General features: G+C 43.1%; 1 protein-coding gene across 1 annotated transcript in view; it reads right to left on the bottom strand.

Moving 5' to 3' along the window:
• Positions 1-565: 565 nt before the first annotated feature.
• Positions 566-19867, bottom strand: part of retreg2 (reticulophagy regulator family member 2) — a 35203-nt gene continuing 15901 nt past the window's right edge. The window contains exons 8-9 of the mRNA XM_073046342.1: positions 3073-3208; positions 566-2747 (exon numbers count right to left, since the gene is read on the bottom strand). Of these exons, the coding sequence (XP_072902443.1) occupies positions 2158-2747; positions 3073-3208 (726 nt within the window). The 3' untranslated portion in view covers positions 566-2157. The remainder of the gene's footprint in view (positions 2748-3072; positions 3209-19867) is intronic.

The raw sequence follows: 19867 nt of genomic DNA, 5'->3' as shown, positions 1-19867 counted from the left end.
TCGCTTGCCTGTTAAATGAGGTGCAGGGTGTCTGAAGAGATTGTTAGGGCTAAATGAGATGTTGACTCAAATGCAGTTTGGGGCAGGGAGTTATAAAAGACTTAATATTTCACCAGTAAGTCTCCCACCCATCACCTTCGATCCATGTCCTCCTAGTCCTGATCCTTCTACCAATGTGAATTACTCTCTTTGGCGTTCTAATTTTGAAGACTTCTTTGAAATTTCCTCCTCCTACCAACACCCCAACTTTAAAAGTGAAATTATCACTGTGGAAATAGTCTGTGCCCCCCCCCAAAGATTTCTGCTTGCCTTCAACCCCCCCCCCCCGAAGCAAATATGTTCTTGTTTCTTTTGCATCGAAAAAGGAAATTCTGAGCCGTGCTATTTGTTTACAAACACATTTTTTACTACATTTAAGTAGAAAAATGCTTGTATATTGACAGAGCAGATTATGTTCAGTATTAAGCAGGTAGAAGCTGGGCTCTAACCAGTTTACCTGTATTGCCTAGTTGATTAGATAAATAAATACATTTAATTTAATGACTGGGTTCTAATGTAAACTGTGTTCCAGGGCCTGAACGTTATTTATTAAAATGGGTGTCTCACTGTTAGGCCAGTTCCAGCATCATCTTTTCAATATCTCACAAGAAATCTTACCAGTGACCGTCAGACATCACACTGATCTCTAATTCACCTTCCCCTGCCCCAACAGACAGGGAAAGACAAAGTGCTTAAGGTGTACCTACTGATCACTCGCCTCAATGTAAACATGACTGCACACGAAATAATGGTTCAAAGTGCCACTGAAAGCAATTTCACAAGAATATTGAAATAAAACCGTTAAACTGGGGTGATGAAACTCAATCCTGGCCAGTGGAGATCCACAGAGGGGCTCACGCATCGGAATCACAGATGAGACTAGATCCTAGCCAGAGTACTACAGCACAGAAACAGGCCTTTTGGCCTACGCCAAGTCTTCTCTATCAGCATATAGTGAGTTAGGATCTACCAAGGGACAATTCACATTCCTAAGATCGAGATTTCAGGTTCCCTAATTACTGGAATTTAGAATTCCTAATCCCTTTGCTGACTCTTGATTGCTGCCTGGGCCCCTGAATGCCTGATCCCAACCTTCCAACCCCTATTTTCTGCTCCCCCATCTCCTACCGCAGAATTCTCAATGTCCATCCTAGGTCCTGAATTCACAATCCCTGTCTCCTGACAATTCTCAATCTCCCACACTAGATCCTAAATTACCAATGCTCTGAAATGTGAGTCCCAACCCAAACCTGTGTTTATGATCACTATTCTGGTCCCAGGTTTAGGGAGGGATCCAAGCATGCCCCCAACATTTATGCTAGAAAACATTTACAAGTCTTCCCCTTAAGTCCTGTCAGTGTATACTGGAAACCATAGCTGACAGGAATCAGGGCAGTAGATTCTCCATTAACTCCTGGAGAAATGAGTCCATAACCAGCCTTTGGTTGTGGAACCACAGAAGGATCACAGGCCAGGGACTAGGCTTAGGCTGGTTCAGCTGCCACGACAGCCAAGTAGTCAATGAACTGCAAACACCCTGGTCCTTCACAACCTTTTGAATTTGCTCTGCTCCTGGAGAACAAGGTAGGTCCAATGGGGTAAACAAACCTACACTGAAGAGGGATGCCAGGGTTGCTCACAGGGATTGGGGTTGGTAACTGAGGGGCCAGAGGTGTACTGATGCCACACGGGCAACAGCATTGGTACATTACAGAAAGGCTGAGGTGGGGGGGGGGGGGGCGTCCCAATGTGCAGTGACTGAGGTCCAGGGCCAAACACGGGGGCACTGGGTTTCCCAGCGCAGAACGGGACTAAGGTACCAGCACAGAGAGACAGTGGGGTTCCAGCACAGACAGGGTGAGAGACTTGCCACAAACTGACAGACTGAAGCCACAGAGGTAAGTGCCACAAGGAGGGGGAGCAGGGGCGGTTAGGAAGTAGTACCACATGCTGGGAGGACTGGGGCCACGGTCTGAGGGATCACTGGACCAGTGCCACAGAGCAGGGGAAGGAGAGCAAAGTTGAGGGGCTGATACCATACAGTGACGGACTGGTACCACATGCTGAGGACCAAGGTTGGTCTCTCTCACCGATCTGGTCTGTGGACCTACGCCGACACTAGCTCTCCTCCTGCGCCTCAGGTGCTGCACCCTGCGAAGTACCCGATTCCCTGAGCTGCTGAGTGAGACCAAGCTCCGTGTCCATCTGCTCCAGCTCCCCCTGATCGAGCAGCTCAAAATCATCCCCCTCCTCCTGCGGAGGTTCCACCTCACCCAGTCCCAGCTCCGATGGTGTCTGGAAGTTCTGATCTATCTCTGCAGGCAGGAAGCCCAAGCTTTCTGTGTGGTTGTCTGTCAGAGGGCTGGAAAGAAGGGAGGATAGTGTGTTCCGAACCACAGTAGTGATTGCAGAGGCTACCAGCTCCTCGCTGAAACTCTGTAGGGATGAGCTGAGAGCTTGATCAGTCTTTGCTTGATTGCTTGCAGCCTCATTCCCATTAAAATGGGAGTTTACAAAGTGCAGAGGGGAGGTCAGGGTCTCGGTGAAGAACTGAGAGTCTCGAGTGCTGTTGTCAGTCTGGGAGGTGAGACGGGGCACGATGTGGGACGGGCTCCCGTCAGTTGACAGCTCTTCCACGGAGGGAAACTCCGGCAGATCCCTGGCAAAAGCTTCCTCGGGTTCACTATGCACACTCTGCCGCTCCAGATCTGAAAGCACAGGATTAGAATCAGAGCCATCCGGGTGCCTAACGAGACCATTCTGCCCAGGAGCTGTTAATACCCATCTCACTCTGGCCCAGAGCCCTGCAAACTTGTTCTTATTTCGCAATTTACTAGTGGGGGAAGGCAAGATGCATGGTGAATGCTGCTGAATGGTCGAGCAGCAGAGCTTTTCAAAAGCCAAGCAAATAAATTCTGTCAGGTAGGATTTTAAGGGCATGGCAGAGCGAATGGGATAACTGGAGAGCTCAGTGGGACAAATGTGCCGGGCTGTGCAAGATTTCTATACTCCAACTTTGGACATTTGCCTTACCTTCAGACACATCTGAAAGTTGTGGAGTTGTTCCTCGAGACACTGTGAATCCTCCACTCTCCAGAATCGAAGCTTCCTCATCTGATAACTCTGAGTCTGTGATTGCAAAGGCCAAAGCCGTTGTCCTGACATCTACCTGTTGAGATCAAAACACTTGTAATAAACAAGTCCATCACACAACCCTTGATGCTCCCTTCACAAACACTGATATTCTCACCTGACATTACTCAGCACCGTCACCATCTCCCAGCTCTTCCAATAATATAATCCTGGTCCAATGTCCCAATACACCCTCCAGTTATTGACCATATGATCTCCCAATGGCAACTTGTTCCGACCCTGACTCATCTCCAAATCTTTTAAGTCCTCACCCACCAACTTCTGATCTGATCACTCAACTGCTCACACACATCTGAATTCTCAATCTCCCCAATCCCATGGACTGACTTCTGAAATTTGTCACTTCCACAGTTCCCTCCTAATCCTTGACCTCATACCACCCAAGACATAATTTGGTTGATGCGTCCTGATGAAGGGTCTCGGCCCGAAACGTCAACAGCGCTTCTCCTTATAGATGCTGCCTGGCCTACTGTGTTCCACCAGCATTTTGTGTGTGTTATTTGGTTGATGGAATTGATGGCTTTGTTGCAAAGTTTGCAGATGATATGAAGATAAGTAGAGGTTTGAGGAAGTAGCAAGGCTACAGCAAGGACTTGGAGAATGCAAAGAAATGGCAGATGGACTACAATGTCAGGAAGTGTATGGTCATGCAGTTTGGTTTGACTACTGTGGCACAAAGGGACTTGGGGAGTCCTTGGGTATGATTCCCTAAAGGTTAAGTCTGTGTTGAGGAAGGCAAATGTGACATTAGCATTAATTCAAGTAGAGTAGAATACAAAAGCAAGGAAGTAATGTTGAGACTTTATAAAGCACTGGTGAGGGCTCACTTGGGAGTATTATGAGCAATTTTGGGCTCCTTAGAAAGGATGTGCTGAAACTGGAGAGGGTTCAAAGAAGGTTCCTGAAAATGATACCAGGATTGAATGGCTTATCAAATGAAGGGCATTGACGACTCTGGGCCTGTATTCAGTGGAATTCAGAAGAATGAGGGGTGACCTCACTGAAACCTATTGAATGGTGAAAGGTTTCCTGTGGTGGGAGAGTCTAAGACCAGAGGACACAGCTTTAGAATAGAGGGACGTGCTTTTAGAACGGTGATGAGGAGGAATGTCTTTAGCCAGAGAAACACAGAAACATAGAAAACCTAGAGCACAATACACGCTCTTTGGCCCACAAAGCTGTGCCAAACAGGTCCTTGCCTTAGAAATTACATAGGGTTACCCACAACCCTCTATTTTTCTGAGCTCCATGTACCTATCCAGGAGTCTCTTAAAAGACCCTATCATATCCGCCTCCATCACCGTCGCCGGCAGCCCATTCCACGCACTCACCATTCTGCGTAAAAAAAACTTGCCCCTGACATCTCCTCTGTACCTACTTCCAAGTATCTTAAAACTGTGCCCTCTCGTGCTAGCCATTTCAGCTCTGGGAAAAGGCCTCTGACTATACACACGATCAATGCCTCTCATCACCTGAAACACCTCTATCAGGTCACCTCTCATTCTCCGTCGCTCCAAGGAGAAAAGGCCGAGTTCATTCAACCTATTCTCTTAAGGCATGCTCCCCAATCCAGGCAACATCCTTGTAAATCTCCTCTGCACCCTTTCTATGGTTTCCGTATACTTTCTATAGTGAGGCGACCAAAACTGAGCACAGTACTCCAAGTGGGGTCTGACCAGGATCCTATATAGCTGTAACATTACCTCTTGACTCCTAAACTCAATCCCAGGATTGATGAAGGCCAATGCACCATATGCTTTTTTAACCATGGAGTCAACCTGCACAGCAGCTTTGAGAGTCCTATGGACTCAGACCCCAAGATCCCTCTGACCCTCCACACTGCCAAGAGTCTTACCATTACTATATTCTGCCAACATATTTGACCTACCAAATGAAGCACCTCACACTTATCTGGGTTGAACTCCACCTGCCACTTCTCAGCCTAGTTTTGTATCCTATCAATGTCCTGCTATAACCTCTGACAGCCCTCCACACTATCCACAACACCTCCTACCTTTGTGTCATCAGCAAACTTACTAACTCATTCCTCCACTTCTTCATCCAGGTCATTTATAAAACTCACAAAGAGTAGAGATCTCAGAACAGATCCCTGAGCCACTGGTCACTGACCTCCATGCAGAATATGACCTGTCTACAACCACTCTCTGCCTTCCATAGGAAAGCCAGTTCTGGATCCACAAAGTAATGTCCCCTTGGATCCCATGCCTCCTTACTTTCTCAATAAGCCTTGCATGGGGTACCTTGTCAAATGCCTTGCTGAAATCCATGTACACTTCATCTACTGCTCTACCTTCATCAATGTGTTTAGTCACACCCTCAAAAAATTCAATCAGGCTTGTAAGGCATGACCTGCCCTTGACAAAGCCATGCTGACTTTCCTAATCATATTATACCTCTCCAAATGTTTCATAAATCCTGCCTCTCAGGATCTTCTCCATCAACTTACCAACCACTGAAGTAAGACTCACTGGTCAATAATTTCCTGGGCTATTTCTACTCCCTTTCTTGAATAATGGAACAACATCTGCAACCCTCCAATCCTCCAGAACCTCCCCCATCCCCATTGATGATGCAAAGATCACCACCAGAGGCTCAGCAATCTCCTCCCTCGCCTCCCACAGTAGCCTGGGGTACATCCCGTCTGCTCCCGGTGACTTATCCAACCTGATGCTTTCCAAAAACTCCAGCACATCCTCTTTCTCAATATCTACATGTTCAAGCTTTTCAGTCTGCTGCAAGTCATTCCTACAATCACCAGAATTCTTTTCTGTAGTGAATACTGAAGCAAAGTACTCATTAAGTACCTCTGCAATCTCCTCCAGTTCCATACACACTTTCCCACTGTCACACTTGATTGGTCCTATTTTCTCACGTCTTATCCTCTTATTCTTCCCATACTTGTAGAATGCCTTGGGGTTTTCATGGCCCATTCTGGCTCTCCTAATTTCTTTCTTAAGCTCCTTCCTGCTAGCCTTATAATCTTCTAGATCTCTATCATTACCTAGTTTTTTGAACCTTTTGTAAGCTCTTCTTTTTTTCTTGACTAGATTTACAACAGCCTTGGTACACCACGGTTCCTGTACCCTACCATCCTTTCCGTCTCAATGGAATGTACCTATGCAGAACTCCACACAAATATCCGCTGAATATTTGCCATATTTCTTCCACACATTTCCCTGAGAACATCTGTTTCCAATTTACACTTCCAAGTTCCTGCCTGATAGCCTCATATTTCCCCTTACTCCAATTAAATGCTTTCCTAACTTGTCTGTTCCTATCCCTCTCCAATGCGATGGTAAAGGAGATAGAATTGTGATCAGCATCTTCAAAATGCTTTCCCACTGAGAGATCTGACACCTGACCAGGTTCATTTCCCAATACCAGATCAAGTACAGCCTCTCCTTTTGTAGGCCTATCTACATATTGTGTCAAGAAACCTTCCTGAACACACCTAACAAACTCCACCCCATCTAAACCCCATGCTCTAGGGAGATGCCAATCGATATTTGGGAAATTAAAATCTCCCACCATGACAACCCTGTTATTATTACAGCTTTCCAGAATCTGTCTCCCTATCTGCTCCTCGATGTCCCTGTTACTATTGGGTGGTCTATAAAAAACACCCAGTAGAGTTACTGACCCCTTCCTGTTCTTAACTTGCACCCACAGAGACTTTGTAGACAATCGCTCCATGTCTTCCTCCTTTTCTGCAACCGTGACACTATCTCTGATCAACAGTGCCACGCCCCCCACCTCTTTTGCCTCCCTCCCTGTCCTTTCTGACACCTAAAGCCTGGCACTCGAAGTAACCATTCCTGCCCCTGGTCATCCAAGTCTCTGAAATGGTTACAACATCATAGCTCCAAGTACTGATCCACCCTCTAAGCTCATCCGCTTTGTTCATGATACTCCGTGCATTAAAATAGACACATCTCAAACCATCAGTCTGAGTGTGTCCCTTCTCTATCACCTGCCTATCCTCCCTCCCGCACTGTCTCCAAGCTTTCTCTATCTGTAAGCCAACCGCCTCTTCCTCCGTTTCTTCAGTTTGGTTCCCACCTCTAGCAATCCTAGTTTAAACTCTCCCCGATAGCCTTTGCAAACCTCCCAGCCAGGATATTGGTCCCCCTGGGATTACAGGTCACTCTTGCCCCAAAAATGGTCCCAATGACACAGAAATCTGAATCCCCTCCCCCTGCTCCAATCCCTCAGCCACGCATTTATCCTCCACCTCACTCTATTCCTATATTCACTGTCACGTGGCACAGGCAGTAATCCCGAGATGACTACCTTTGTGGTCCTGCTTCTCAACTTCCTCCCTAACTCCCTGTAGTCTGCTTTCAGGACCTCCTCCCTTTTCCTGCCTATGTCATTGGTACAAATATGTACCACGACCTCTGGCTGTTCTCCTTCCCACTTCAAGATATCGTGAATGCGATCAGAAACATCCCTGACCCTGGCACCTGGGAGGCAAACTACCATCTATGCTTCTTTCCTGTGTCCACAGAATTGCTTGTCTGACCCCCTAACTACAGAGTCCCCTATCATGCTGCCATCCTTTTCCTTTCTCTACCCTTCTGAGCCACAGGGCCAGACTCTGTGCCAGAGGTGCAGCAACTGTTGTTTCATCCAGGTAGGCCATCCCCTCCAACAGAACTCAAGCAAGAGTACTTATTGTGAAAGGGTACAGCCACAGGATCTCTCAAGCCTCTGATTCCTGACCTTCCCTCTCCTAATTGTTACCCATTTGTCTGTCTCCCCAGGCCCCGGTGTGACTGTCTGCCTATAGCTCCTATCTACCACCTCCTCACTTTCCTTGACCAGACGAAGGTCATCCAACTGCATTTCCAGTTCCCTAACACAGTCCCTAAGGAGCTGCAGCTCAACACACTTGGCGCAGATGTGGCCATCCAGGCGGCTGAGAGTCTCCCAGACTTCCCACATCTGACACTGAGCACAGAACACCAAGAGTGGTGAATGGCCAAGTCCCTATGTATATTTAAGGTAGAGGTTGATAGATTCTTGATTGGTCAGGGCATGAAGGGATATGGGGAGAACAGAAGAGATTGGGGCTAAGAGGAAAACTGGATCAGCCATGATGAAATGGCAGAGCATTCTCAACGGGCCAAATGACCTAATTCTGCTCCTAAATCTTATGGTCTCAAGATTTTCACTGCTACCTAAATTCTTTCACATAGTAATCCTGATACCAGACTCACAATACTAAATATTCCCTTTGTGGCATCCATCATGTTCTGATCTCAAACTCACTGCACAACCTAACAAATTGCTGACCCAAACCCTTTCCTTTGAAAGTCACAACATAGTCTTTCCGCTTCTTCCATACTAACATGAGCCCTAAGACACCTCCTTCCTCTGAACTTCCCGGTGCCCAACAACCTCTACCCTATCACCCTAGTTCCATGCTCCAAACTTTTGACCTCCTCAACCATTCCACCTTGGAGCCTCTAACTTCCAATTCTCCAAAACACTTTACTACACAAAACCCCCACTGACCTCCACAGCCCATGCTTCCAAAGCTGATCAGAGTTACAATGGCTGTCTCTGGAACAGAACCAGAAGAGATTGTGACTTTGTCAACAGAGGTGCAGGATGTAGGCTCTGTATCAAGCCATCTCCAGCACCCTTGATCCATTCAGACCAGAGCACTGTGTACAGCAATGGGATCACACAGGTGCAGATTTAGTCTGATGTGAGTATAATTTGGGGCAATCTGGAGTGACATGATTGTGACGACGAATGATTGAACATAGATGCTTAGACTCAATTTGAAAAGTAGGTTACAACGTGGTACAGATGACACGAAGATTGGTGAAGAATCTCCCCAGGCCCTGGTGTAACACGAAGATTGGTGAAGAAAGTGTAGAAGGTTGCAGTAGGTTACAACAGGATACTGACAGGATGCAGAACTGGGCTGAAAAGTGGCAGATGGAGTTCAATCCAGAAAAGTGTGAAGTGATTTTCTGGAAGGTCAAAAGTGAAGGTAGAATACAGAGATAATTTCAGGATTCTTAGCAGGTTGGAGGAACAAAGGGATCTTGAAGTCCAAGTCCATAGATCCCTCACAGATGCTGTCCAAGTTAATAGGGTGGTTAAGAAGGTATATAGTGTGTTAGCCTTCATTAGTTGGGGACTGAGTTCAAGATCTGTGAGGAAATGTTGCAGTGCTATAGAACTCTGGTTAGACCACTCTTGGATTATTGTGTTCAGTTCTGGTCACCTCATTATGGAAAGGATGTGGGTGCAGAGGAGATTTATGACAATAAGTTTAACAGGCTAGGGCTTTTCTCTTTGGCATGAAGGAGGATGAAGGTGACTTGCCAGAGGAATACAACATGATAAAAGGCATAGATCGAGTGGATAGCTGGAGACCTTTTCCCAGAGCTGAGATGGCTAATTCAAGATGGCATAGTTTCCAGGTGATTGGAGGAAAGTATGGGGGGTGGGGATGCCAGAGGTAGGTTCCAATCTCCAGGAGATTGGAGGAAAGTATGGGGGGTGGGGATGCCAGAGGTAGGTTTTATCTACAAACTCCATTTCCAGAAAAGTTGGGATATTTTCCAAAATGCAATAAAAACAAAAATCTAAATCTAAATTCTAAATTTGTGTAGATTTACAAAATACAATTAAGTTGGTCAGTAAAACTATTGAAAATCTTTTTTGTACTTTTGTCAGTTAAATAAAGGTTCACGTGAATTAACATATCACAGATTTTTGTTTTCTGGAAATGGGGTTTGTACAGAGAGTGGTGGGTGCATGGAACACCTATGGTGGGAGAGGCAGATACATTAGGGGCATTTAAGAGACTGCTAGATAGGCATATGGATGATTTAAAAAAATGGAGGACTATGCAAGAGAGGAAGGTTAGATTGATCTTTGAGTGGATTAAAAGGTTGACATATCAGCCAAAGGGCCTGTACTAAGTTGTAATGTTCTATGTTATGTGGAAGTTTGCAAAAATATCCAGCGTATAGTTATCTTCATTTCCACATTCAATAACTTTCCAAGAAATGTAATGTTTATTGCACAAAACATCCCTAACAAATCTACGCTAACTATCCACAGTGAACCTGTGTCTGTCTGAATGCTGGCCTAGACATCACCAAGAAAGTGCATCAACGAAATGTGGCATGTGCCATTAAAGTTTACCCCCAGCTTTTATCCATGAAAGCATCCTATTCACACAGGACTTGAGAGCATGAGTTAAAGGGACAAGTTGAAAAGGATAGGACTTTATAGTGTAGGAGAATGAGGAATTTCTATCCAGGTATACAAAATAATGAGGGCTAGATAGGGGAAATGTAAGCAGGCTTTGAGCTTGGGTGAGATGAGACCTAGAGGTCAGAGAGTAAGGGTGGAAGGTGAAATATTTAAGGGGAACGTGAGAGGGTCTTCTTCACTCAGAGGGTGCTAAGAGTGTGGGATGAGCTACCAGTGGAAGTGAAGGATGTGGGTTCAATTGCAGCATTATTACATGGATGGAAGGGATATGGAGGGCTCTGGTCCAGATGCAGGTTGATGGGACTATGCAGAATAACAGCTCAGCACGGGCTAGATGGGCCAAAGGGCCTGTTTCTGTGCTGTATTGTGTTTTGTGACTATCTGGATGCACGGCAGCTTGGTATGGCTCTGCCCATGACTGCAAAAAAATTTCAGACTTGTAGACACAGCTCAGCACGACAGAAACGAGCCTCCCCTCCAGCGCTCTGCCTACACTTCTCTGTACACTCCGTGTACACCTCAGCGAATCAGTGGGGATAACTTCACTTACTGCATCATTGAACTGTTCCCACAACTTATGGTCTAACTTTCAAGGACTCTTCATCTCATGCTCTTGATATTCATTGCTTATTTATATTTGTTCTCTGTTTTGTATTTGCAGTTTGTTGTATTTTGCACATTGGTTGTTTGTCCTGTTGGGTGTGCTCTTTCATTGATTCTATTGTGGTTCAAGGATTTACTGAGTATGCCTGCAAGAAAGTGTATGGTGGCATACACGTACTTTGATAATAAATTTACTTTGAACTTAGACCCCACCCACTCTGAATATTCTCTCTTCTCCCATCAGAAAATACAAACCCTGAAAGCACAGACCTCCAGACTCCACAACAGAAGTTCCCCCAATACCATAGATGGAATCCTTATCTCAGAACCTACCTCAGGAGAGGTTGGGCATACCTAACGTGTTTTCACTGGAATCGCAGAGGCTGAGGGGAGATCTGATTGAGGTATATATTTTACATGTACGGCCTCCACCGTGGGCACTAACCACCCCACCAAGAACATTTGCAAAAGGTGATACCTCAAGAAAGCAGCATCCATCATTAAGGACTCTCACCATCCAGGACATCCCCTCTTCCCATTACTACCATCACAGAGAAGGTACAGGAGCCTGAAGACTCACATGCAATGTTTAGGAACAGCTTCTTCCCCTCCACTATCAGATTTCTGAACTGTCTATAAACACTACTTTAACTACTTTGCTCTTTTTGCACTATTTATACTTTTCAAGTATTTCTTATTGTCACAGTATTTTTAATGTGTTGCACTGTAGTACTGCGGCAATGTGCTGCCTGGGGTGCAGATACAATGGGGGGGGGGGTGCTCAAGGGATTCTTAGACACATGAATGTACACAAAATGGAAGGATATGGGCATTGTGTCAGCAGAAAGGATCAGCTTAGAGGGCATTTATTTGAATATCAATTTAATTAATTTGGCACAACAGTGCTGGTGAAAGGCCTGTTCCCGTGTTACAGCACACAAGCACACTTTTCAATGCACCTTCTTTTCAACAATTTACAGACCACTGACATGAGCCGGCACATCTGATCATTGTTTTTTCTCTGTATTCCAGTGATGCTGTAGCAGCACTGTTCACCTTTCACCCTTAACCCATGACCTCTGGTTGTAGTCCCACCACACCTCAGCGGAAGCCTGCTTGCATTTACCCTATCTATACCCCTCATAATTTTGTATACCTCTGTCAAATCTCCCCTCTATCTTCTTGGTTCTAAAGAATAGTCCTAATCTACTCAATCTTTCCTTATAAATCAGGTTTGGGAACGTCCTTGTAAATTTTCTCTGCACTCAACTTTGTTTACACCTTTCCTGTAGGTAGGTGACCGTAACTGCATGCCAGTATTCCAAATTAGGTCTCATCAATGTCTTAAACAACTTCATAACACCCCACCTTCTGTACTCAATACATTGATTTATGAAGACCAATGCGCCAAAACCATTCTTTATGACTCTATCTACCTGTGACACCACTTTCAACAAATTATAGACCAGTATTCCTGGATCCTTTTGTGCTACCACACTGCTCAGTGTCCTATCGTTCACTATGTAAGACCTCCCCTGGTTGGTCCTGCCGAAGTGCAAAACCTCAAACTTGCTGCATTAAATTCCACCTGCCATTTTCCAGCTGATGCAAAACCTTCTGCAGGCCGTGATAGCCTTCCTTGCTGTCCACTACATCCCAATCTTGGCATCATCTGCAAATTTGCTGATCCAGTAAACCACATTGTTATCTATATCAACGATCTGGATGATAAACAACAAAGGACCCAGCACCAATCTTTGCAGCACACCACTATCACAGGCCTCCAGTTAGAGAGGCAATCCTCTACTATCACTCTCTGGCTTCTCCCACAAAACCAATGTCTCATCCAATTTACTACCTCATCCTGAATACTGAGCAACTGAACCTTCTTGACCAGCCTCCCACGTGGAACCTTGTCAAATGCCTTACTAAAGTCCACATAGATAACATCCACTGCCTTGCCTTCATCCACTTGCCTTGTAACTTCCTCAAAAAACTCCTCAAGATTGGTTAGACATGAACTATCACGCATGAAGCCATGCTGACCACTGTGTTAGTCCACATCTATCCAAATACTTATACAGCCTGTCCATCAGAATACATTCTAATAACTTTCCCACAACTGATGTCAGACTAAACAACCTATAATTCCCTGGTTTCTATTTAGAGTCTTCTTCAAACAACGGAAAAACACTGGCTATCATTCAATCCTCTGGTACCTCTCCTGTCACTAAGGATGTTTTAAATATCTCTGCTAGGGTCCCAGCTGTTTCTACACGCTACCCATAGGGTTTGTGTCAGGTCCTGGAGATGCAAAGAATGCTTTTAAGATCTAATGTATTATTACATGTAGAGGGACATAGAACACTACAACACAGTACAGGTCTTTTGGCCCACAATTTTGTGCCAACCCTTTAACCAACTCTAAGATCAATCTAATCCTTAACCCTCCATTCTTTTTTAAATCATCCACGTGCCTATCTAAGAGTTTCTTAAATGCCCCTAATGTATCTGCCTGTACCACCAACCCAGGCAGTTCACTCCACACACCTGCCACTGTGTTTAAAAAAAACTTAACTCTGACAACATCTTTTACTTTCCTCCATTCATCATACCATTATGCCCCCTTGTACTGGCCATTCCCACCTGGGGAAATGTCTCCGGTATCCACTCGATCATACCTCTTTTCATTATATACACCTCTATCAAGTTCCCTTTCATCCTTCTTCGCTCCAAAGAGAAAAGCCCCAGCTCGTTCAACCAATCCTCATAAGACATGCTCTCTAATCCAGGCAGCATCCTGGTAAATCTCCTCTGCACCCTCTCTAGCACTTCCACATCCTTCCTATAATGAGATGACCAGAATTGAACACAATACTCCAAGTGTGGTCTAACCAGAGTTTTAAAGAGTTACAACATTACTCGTGGTTCTTGAACTCGATCCCCTGACTAATGAAGCCAACACGCCACACACCTTCTTACCAACCCTATCAACCTGTTTATGGGTGGAGTTGAGAAAGAAAGGAGTGGACACCTTCTTCTGATTGACTATTAGGTGGCTTATTGTACAATGGGAATTAGAGGAACCGATTATGAAGGAAGGTGCAGAAAGGTGCAAGAATAATAGGGCTGATATAGTATGGGATTTTAACTTTCCTTTCTTTTTCTTTTCAAATCTTTTTATTATCAATCCAAAATTAGCAAGAATACATCAAAGTAAACATCACTTACAGTGCCTCAAAGAAAAAAAAGACATTCATATTAAAAGATTGAAAACTTTTTTGTAACAAAAAAAAGGAACCCTACTAAAGGAAAAGAACGTGAAAAAAAACCCATTGGGTGTTCAACCCCAGAGCCATGCGTCATACAAAAAGCTTCTAAAAAAGATAAACATCAAACCGCCAGCAAAAAAAATATGCACGAATTTACAATTAGATCGTGAAGGAAATCTATCAATTAACTCAAATGATAATAGGAAGCAAATGAACCCCATCTTTTCTCTAAATCAAACATAGGTTCAAAGGTTCGACTTCTAATTTTCTCCAAACTAAGACAGAGCATCACTTGAGAGAACCACTGTGACAAAGTGGGAGTCGACGCATCCTTCCACTTCAACAGAATGGCCCTCCTAGCTATCAATGTGACAAATGCAATAACGTGTTGGTCAGACAAAGAGATACAGCGGATATTTTGAGGAATTATTCCAAAAAGCACAGTTAATTTGTTAGGTTGTAAATTCATTTTTAGGGCTTTAGAAATTGTAGAAAAAACTGACTTCCAGAACTGTTCCAATATAGAACAGGACCAAAACATTTGTGTCAATGTAGCTGTCTCAGTTTTACATCTATCACAATATCTATTAACATTAGGAAATATTTTAGACAATCACTCCTTCATCAAATAGTAACAGTGTACAATTTTGAATTGAATCAGTGAATGACTAGCACAGATCGAAGAGTTAACCAACTTCAGAATCCGCATCCAGTCCTCCGCCACAAAAATCAAATTAAGTTCCTTTTCCCAATCTTGTTTAATCTTAAATAAAGGACGCTTATCCCATTGTAATAGTAGATTATAAATTCTTCCAATGGAACCCTTCATCAAAGGGTTCATACTCGTAATAATATCTAACAGGTCAGCATCCGATATGTAACGAAAATTACTTAAATATTTTTGTGAGAAATGTCTAATTTGAAGGCATTGTAAAAAGTGTGAGTATGAAAGAGAATATTTATTAACTAATTGCTCAAAAGACATCAGTCTATCTTCTTTAAAAAAATCCAAAAAAGAATTAATGTCTTTATTTTTCCAAAGTAAAAAAAATTGGATCACTCAATGAAGGCCTAAAAAAATAATTTTGATAAATTAAACTAAAAAGTTTAAATTTTTTTAAGGTTAAAAAATTACAAAACTGGAGCCAAATTTGTAAAGAATGCTTAATCACAGGAAATAAATTTAAATGAGCAACTTTAGCTAATTGTACAGGTAAGGCAGCTCCCAATAACGAGGTTAAATAAAACTGTTTCACAGCTTTCAGCTCCAAGTCTACCCAAATTAGTCGATCATTCTTATCAATCCATTGTAACCGAAGGGACATATATTGCACATTAACAGCCCAATAATACATTCTTAAATTAGGAAAAGCAAGACCTCCATCCTTTTTTAAATTTTGTAAATGATATTTACTAATTCTTGGTCTTTTATTATTCCAAATAAAAGATGAAATAATAGAATCAATCCGATCAAAAAACTTCTTAGTCAAAAAAACAGGGATATTCTGAAATAAATATGAAAATTTTGGTAAAATCATCATTTTGACTGCATGGAAGCGACCAACGAGTGAAAATGTAAGTGGATTCCATCTACTAAATAAATATTTCATAGAATCTACCAAGGGAACAAAATTAGCTTTATAAAGATCTTTATATTTTCTAGCAATTGTAACACCTAAATATCTAAAGGAATCCGTGACTCTGAAAGGAATATTATCATATATAGAAACAGATTCTTTTAAAGCGAACAGTTCACTTCTGCAAAAATTTAATTTGTATCCCGAAAAATCTCCAAATTCATTAAATAATTTTAGCAAGGCAGGGATAGATTCCTTGGGATTAGAAATATAAACTAGTTAGTTGTCAGTGTACAGAGAAATCTTATGAATGGTCTCATTCACAAGAATCCCAAGAATATCTTTAGCTTCACGGAGAGCGACAGCAAGTGGTTCTAATACTAAATTAAATAACAAAGGGCTCAATGGACAACCTTGTTTTGTCGCCCGTGAAAGCTTTTTTCCCTGTTAAAAAAAGGGGATCTACAGTTATTAGTAATAACAGTAGTGATAGGACTTTTATATATCATTCTAATCCAATTATTAAAATTAACACTAAAACCAAATTTATCTAAAACATTAAATAAATATTTCCATTCGACCTGATCAAACTTTAACTTTCCTAATATAGACTGGGACTGGAGAAAGGGGCAGGACTAGTGACCAAGGATCAGTAGGGGGGCACTTTGGAACCAGCAGCCACAGCTCTACTAGTTTCAGATCTCATCCCCAGTTAAAGCTCTGGGTAAGGCAGATTTTGACAGTATTAGACAGGAATTTTCAAAATTTGATAAAGGTAGTTTGTTTGCATGCACAAGTATAGAAGTATATAAAATGTTGTGAGACTACATTGAGAATACCATGTTCAGTTTTGGTCACCCTGCTACAGGAAAGATGTATTAAGCGGCAAAGAGTACAGAGGAGATTAGAGGATGTTACCAGGGCTCGAAGGACTAAGTTATGGAGTGAAGTTGATTAATGAGACTGTCTTCAAGTGTAGGAAAATGAGGGTTGATCTTAGAGGTGTTATAAAATCACGACGGCACAAATAGGGTCAACGTACACAAGGCTGGGGAATCAAGAACATGAGGCCACAGGTTTAAGGAGAGATATTTAATAGGAACTGAGGAGCGACATTTGTCGGTGTATGGTATGAACTATCAGATGAAGTGATTAAAGCAGGAACATTAAAAGACACCTGGACAGGTACAAAAGAAAGAAAGTTTTAGAGGAATATGGACCAAATGGAGGTAGATAGGATTAAGTGGGACCAACTGGGCTAAAAGGCCTCTTTCCTTGTTGTATAACTAATACTGATTTAATACTCCTGCATCTCTCTAAAGCTTCCTGCACTGATTTGCTGTTCCTTCATGTCCAGTATTCATTATTACCCTCCTTTCTCATTGACAATCTACAAAATATTTCACCATTTTGTCCTATGTTCCTTCACAGTTTAATTCTGTAGCTAACCTTAAACTTCCTAATTATTTCTTTCCTTTCTAATCCCCTATCATGCCCTCCTTTGCTGCATTTAATGCAAACCTCTTTCCTGCCCTCAAATGTTCCTTCCTTTCAGAAGATATATCCCCCCTACTGCTGAATGATACTAAATGTGTCCCTTATCATTCAGCCTCATCTTTTGCCAGTCTGATTGCTTATATTCCCAACCTCTCTACACCAAATAAGCTTTCATTAAACTTGTATCTTTCTGTTATCTTTATACTTTAGTCATTATTGTATATATATTTGCCTACTTTTATCTGCTCTGGTTCAGTAAATGCTTTCTTCTCTTGCTTCCCAGAAGTAGGAACTTTACTCAAGGTGGATCTGTCTAGGCCATTGGAAACATAGAGCAGTAATCACAGGAACAGACCCTCAGTCTGTGCTGAACACAATGCTGAATTAACTGTGTGTAAAAAGAAACTTTCCCTCCTCACCTGAAATGCAAGCCCTCCAACACTTTACATTTCCCATTTGGGTAAAATACTCTAACCATCTGCTCCATCAATACCTCCCATTACTTCATAGGTCTCTCCTCAGCCTCCAATACTCAAAAAAAACCATGTTTGTCCAACCTCTCCTACAATCAATCCATACAATCTAATCCAGGCAACATCCTGGTGAACGTCTCCTGCACTCTCTCCAAAGCTCCCACATCCTTCCTGTAATGAAACCAGTAAAAATTGCACACAATACTGCACATTTTATAGAGTCAGTTCATCCATTTAGTGGGACAGTGGTCAAAGGTAATATATGTTTAGCTTGGCCAACCATCTCGAACACTTGTTATGTTAGGAACATGCTTGAAATTTAAGATTTAACTACTGATGACCTTCATTGACATATAGACTTTGGTCTTCATCCACACTCCTTTCAGGAGCACCTGATAAAATGCTTGCATTAAAACTTCAAGGCCACTTGATCTCCCCATTTACATTTTCTGCTCTGTGTATCCCCGGGACATACAAGTCACTGGTAGGTCAGTGCTCATACCCCACCCCTGGGTGCCTGGGACGTCAGTGTTCAAAAGCCACCCTAGATGCCTCTGGGAGACAAGCTGGAACATTCCATCATTATGTGGGAAAACTGTGGAGTCAGATCGTCATGCAGACATCCACATCTGGCCAGTATTGAGACTAGTCTCCTTAAGTTCCTGGTAAATGCAGCGTCCAAGGCGACCATGAAAAATGCCATAAGGAAGTAGTTAAGCTCTCCTTAATACATTTGTGTATTCAGAATGTTACCTGTCACTCATCAGCCTATGTCTGTAAGTTTGAGATCCTGTCAAATACAGGCAATGAAATGCCTCAATGCACAAGTTAAAAAAAAACTCAGTTCCATTTGCAATTACCTGTGAATATTCCCATTTCTGAAACAGAGACAGAAAAATGCTGAAGACACTCAGTACCTTTATCGTTCGTAGTCAAGGCACTGAACATAAACGTCAGGAATTCAGGATGGAGCTGTATAAACTTCAGTTAATCCACACTTGCAGTATTGTGTCTAGGTCTGATCACAAGGCAGGCAGAGAGAAACAGTTCATACAGGCCAAAGTCTTTTCATTCGAACTGGTAAAGGGTGTGGACTTTGCACATTCTCCATGTGACCACATGCGTTTCTTCAAAGTGCTCTAGCTTCCTCCCACATCCCAAAAATGCCCAGGTTAGTTAGCTGACCACCGTAAATTGCCCCTTATGTAGGTGAATGGTAGAATCTCGGAGCCATCGTCGTCAGTGACGGATTAATGCAGGGTTAGTGTAACTGGGTGGTGGATGGTCAGCACAGTCACGGTGGCCTGATTCTGTATGCTCAAGTTCTGATTGGAAATCTCAATGGGGAGGAGGGCAATGCTGAAGCAGTCATAGTTGACCAGGCCTAGCACACTGTCCTGCGCAACTACAGCAGTGGTATCCTCTCTCATGATCACTGACCTTTATCAGTGCCAACCATATTCTCTAAAGTCAGACACGGTCTCGGACAGTGCACAACTTCTTCCTCAATTGCAACATAGAAGCACAGCACAGGTATAGACACCTAGGCCCACCATACCATGGTGTGTTGACCATATGCCCATCTAACCCCACCTGCCCTCACACAATCCATATCATCCCCCCCAATTCACCATCTCTGCCCGTTCATGTATTTGTCTAAATGCCCCTTAAATGTTACTTCACCACCTCCCCTAGTTCTTACAAAAAAATTGCCTTACACTGCCTTTAAATCTCCCCCCCAACCTTAAACTCATTCTCTTCTGTATTTGATATTTACAAATGGGGGGGGAAAGGCCAACTGCCTGCACCCCTCAAATTTTAATACTTACTCAGCTTCTGCTGCTCCAGAAGAAGTAATCCACCCTCTCCTTACATCTAATACAAGTCAAGAAGCTCAACAGTCTCTCTCCAACACCAGTGCACAGTGGTAGCAGTTTATACTGTCTGCAGAACACACTGCAGCAACATCCAAATCCACCACTTCTACCAG

Source organism: Hemitrygon akajei, chromosome 5, assembly GCF_048418815.1.
Source record: "Hemitrygon akajei chromosome 5, sHemAka1.3, whole genome shotgun sequence".
Taxonomy (NCBI): Eukaryota; Metazoa; Chordata; class Chondrichthyes; order Myliobatiformes; family Dasyatidae; genus Hemitrygon; species Hemitrygon akajei.
This window is presented reverse-complemented; position numbering and strand designations above follow the sequence as displayed.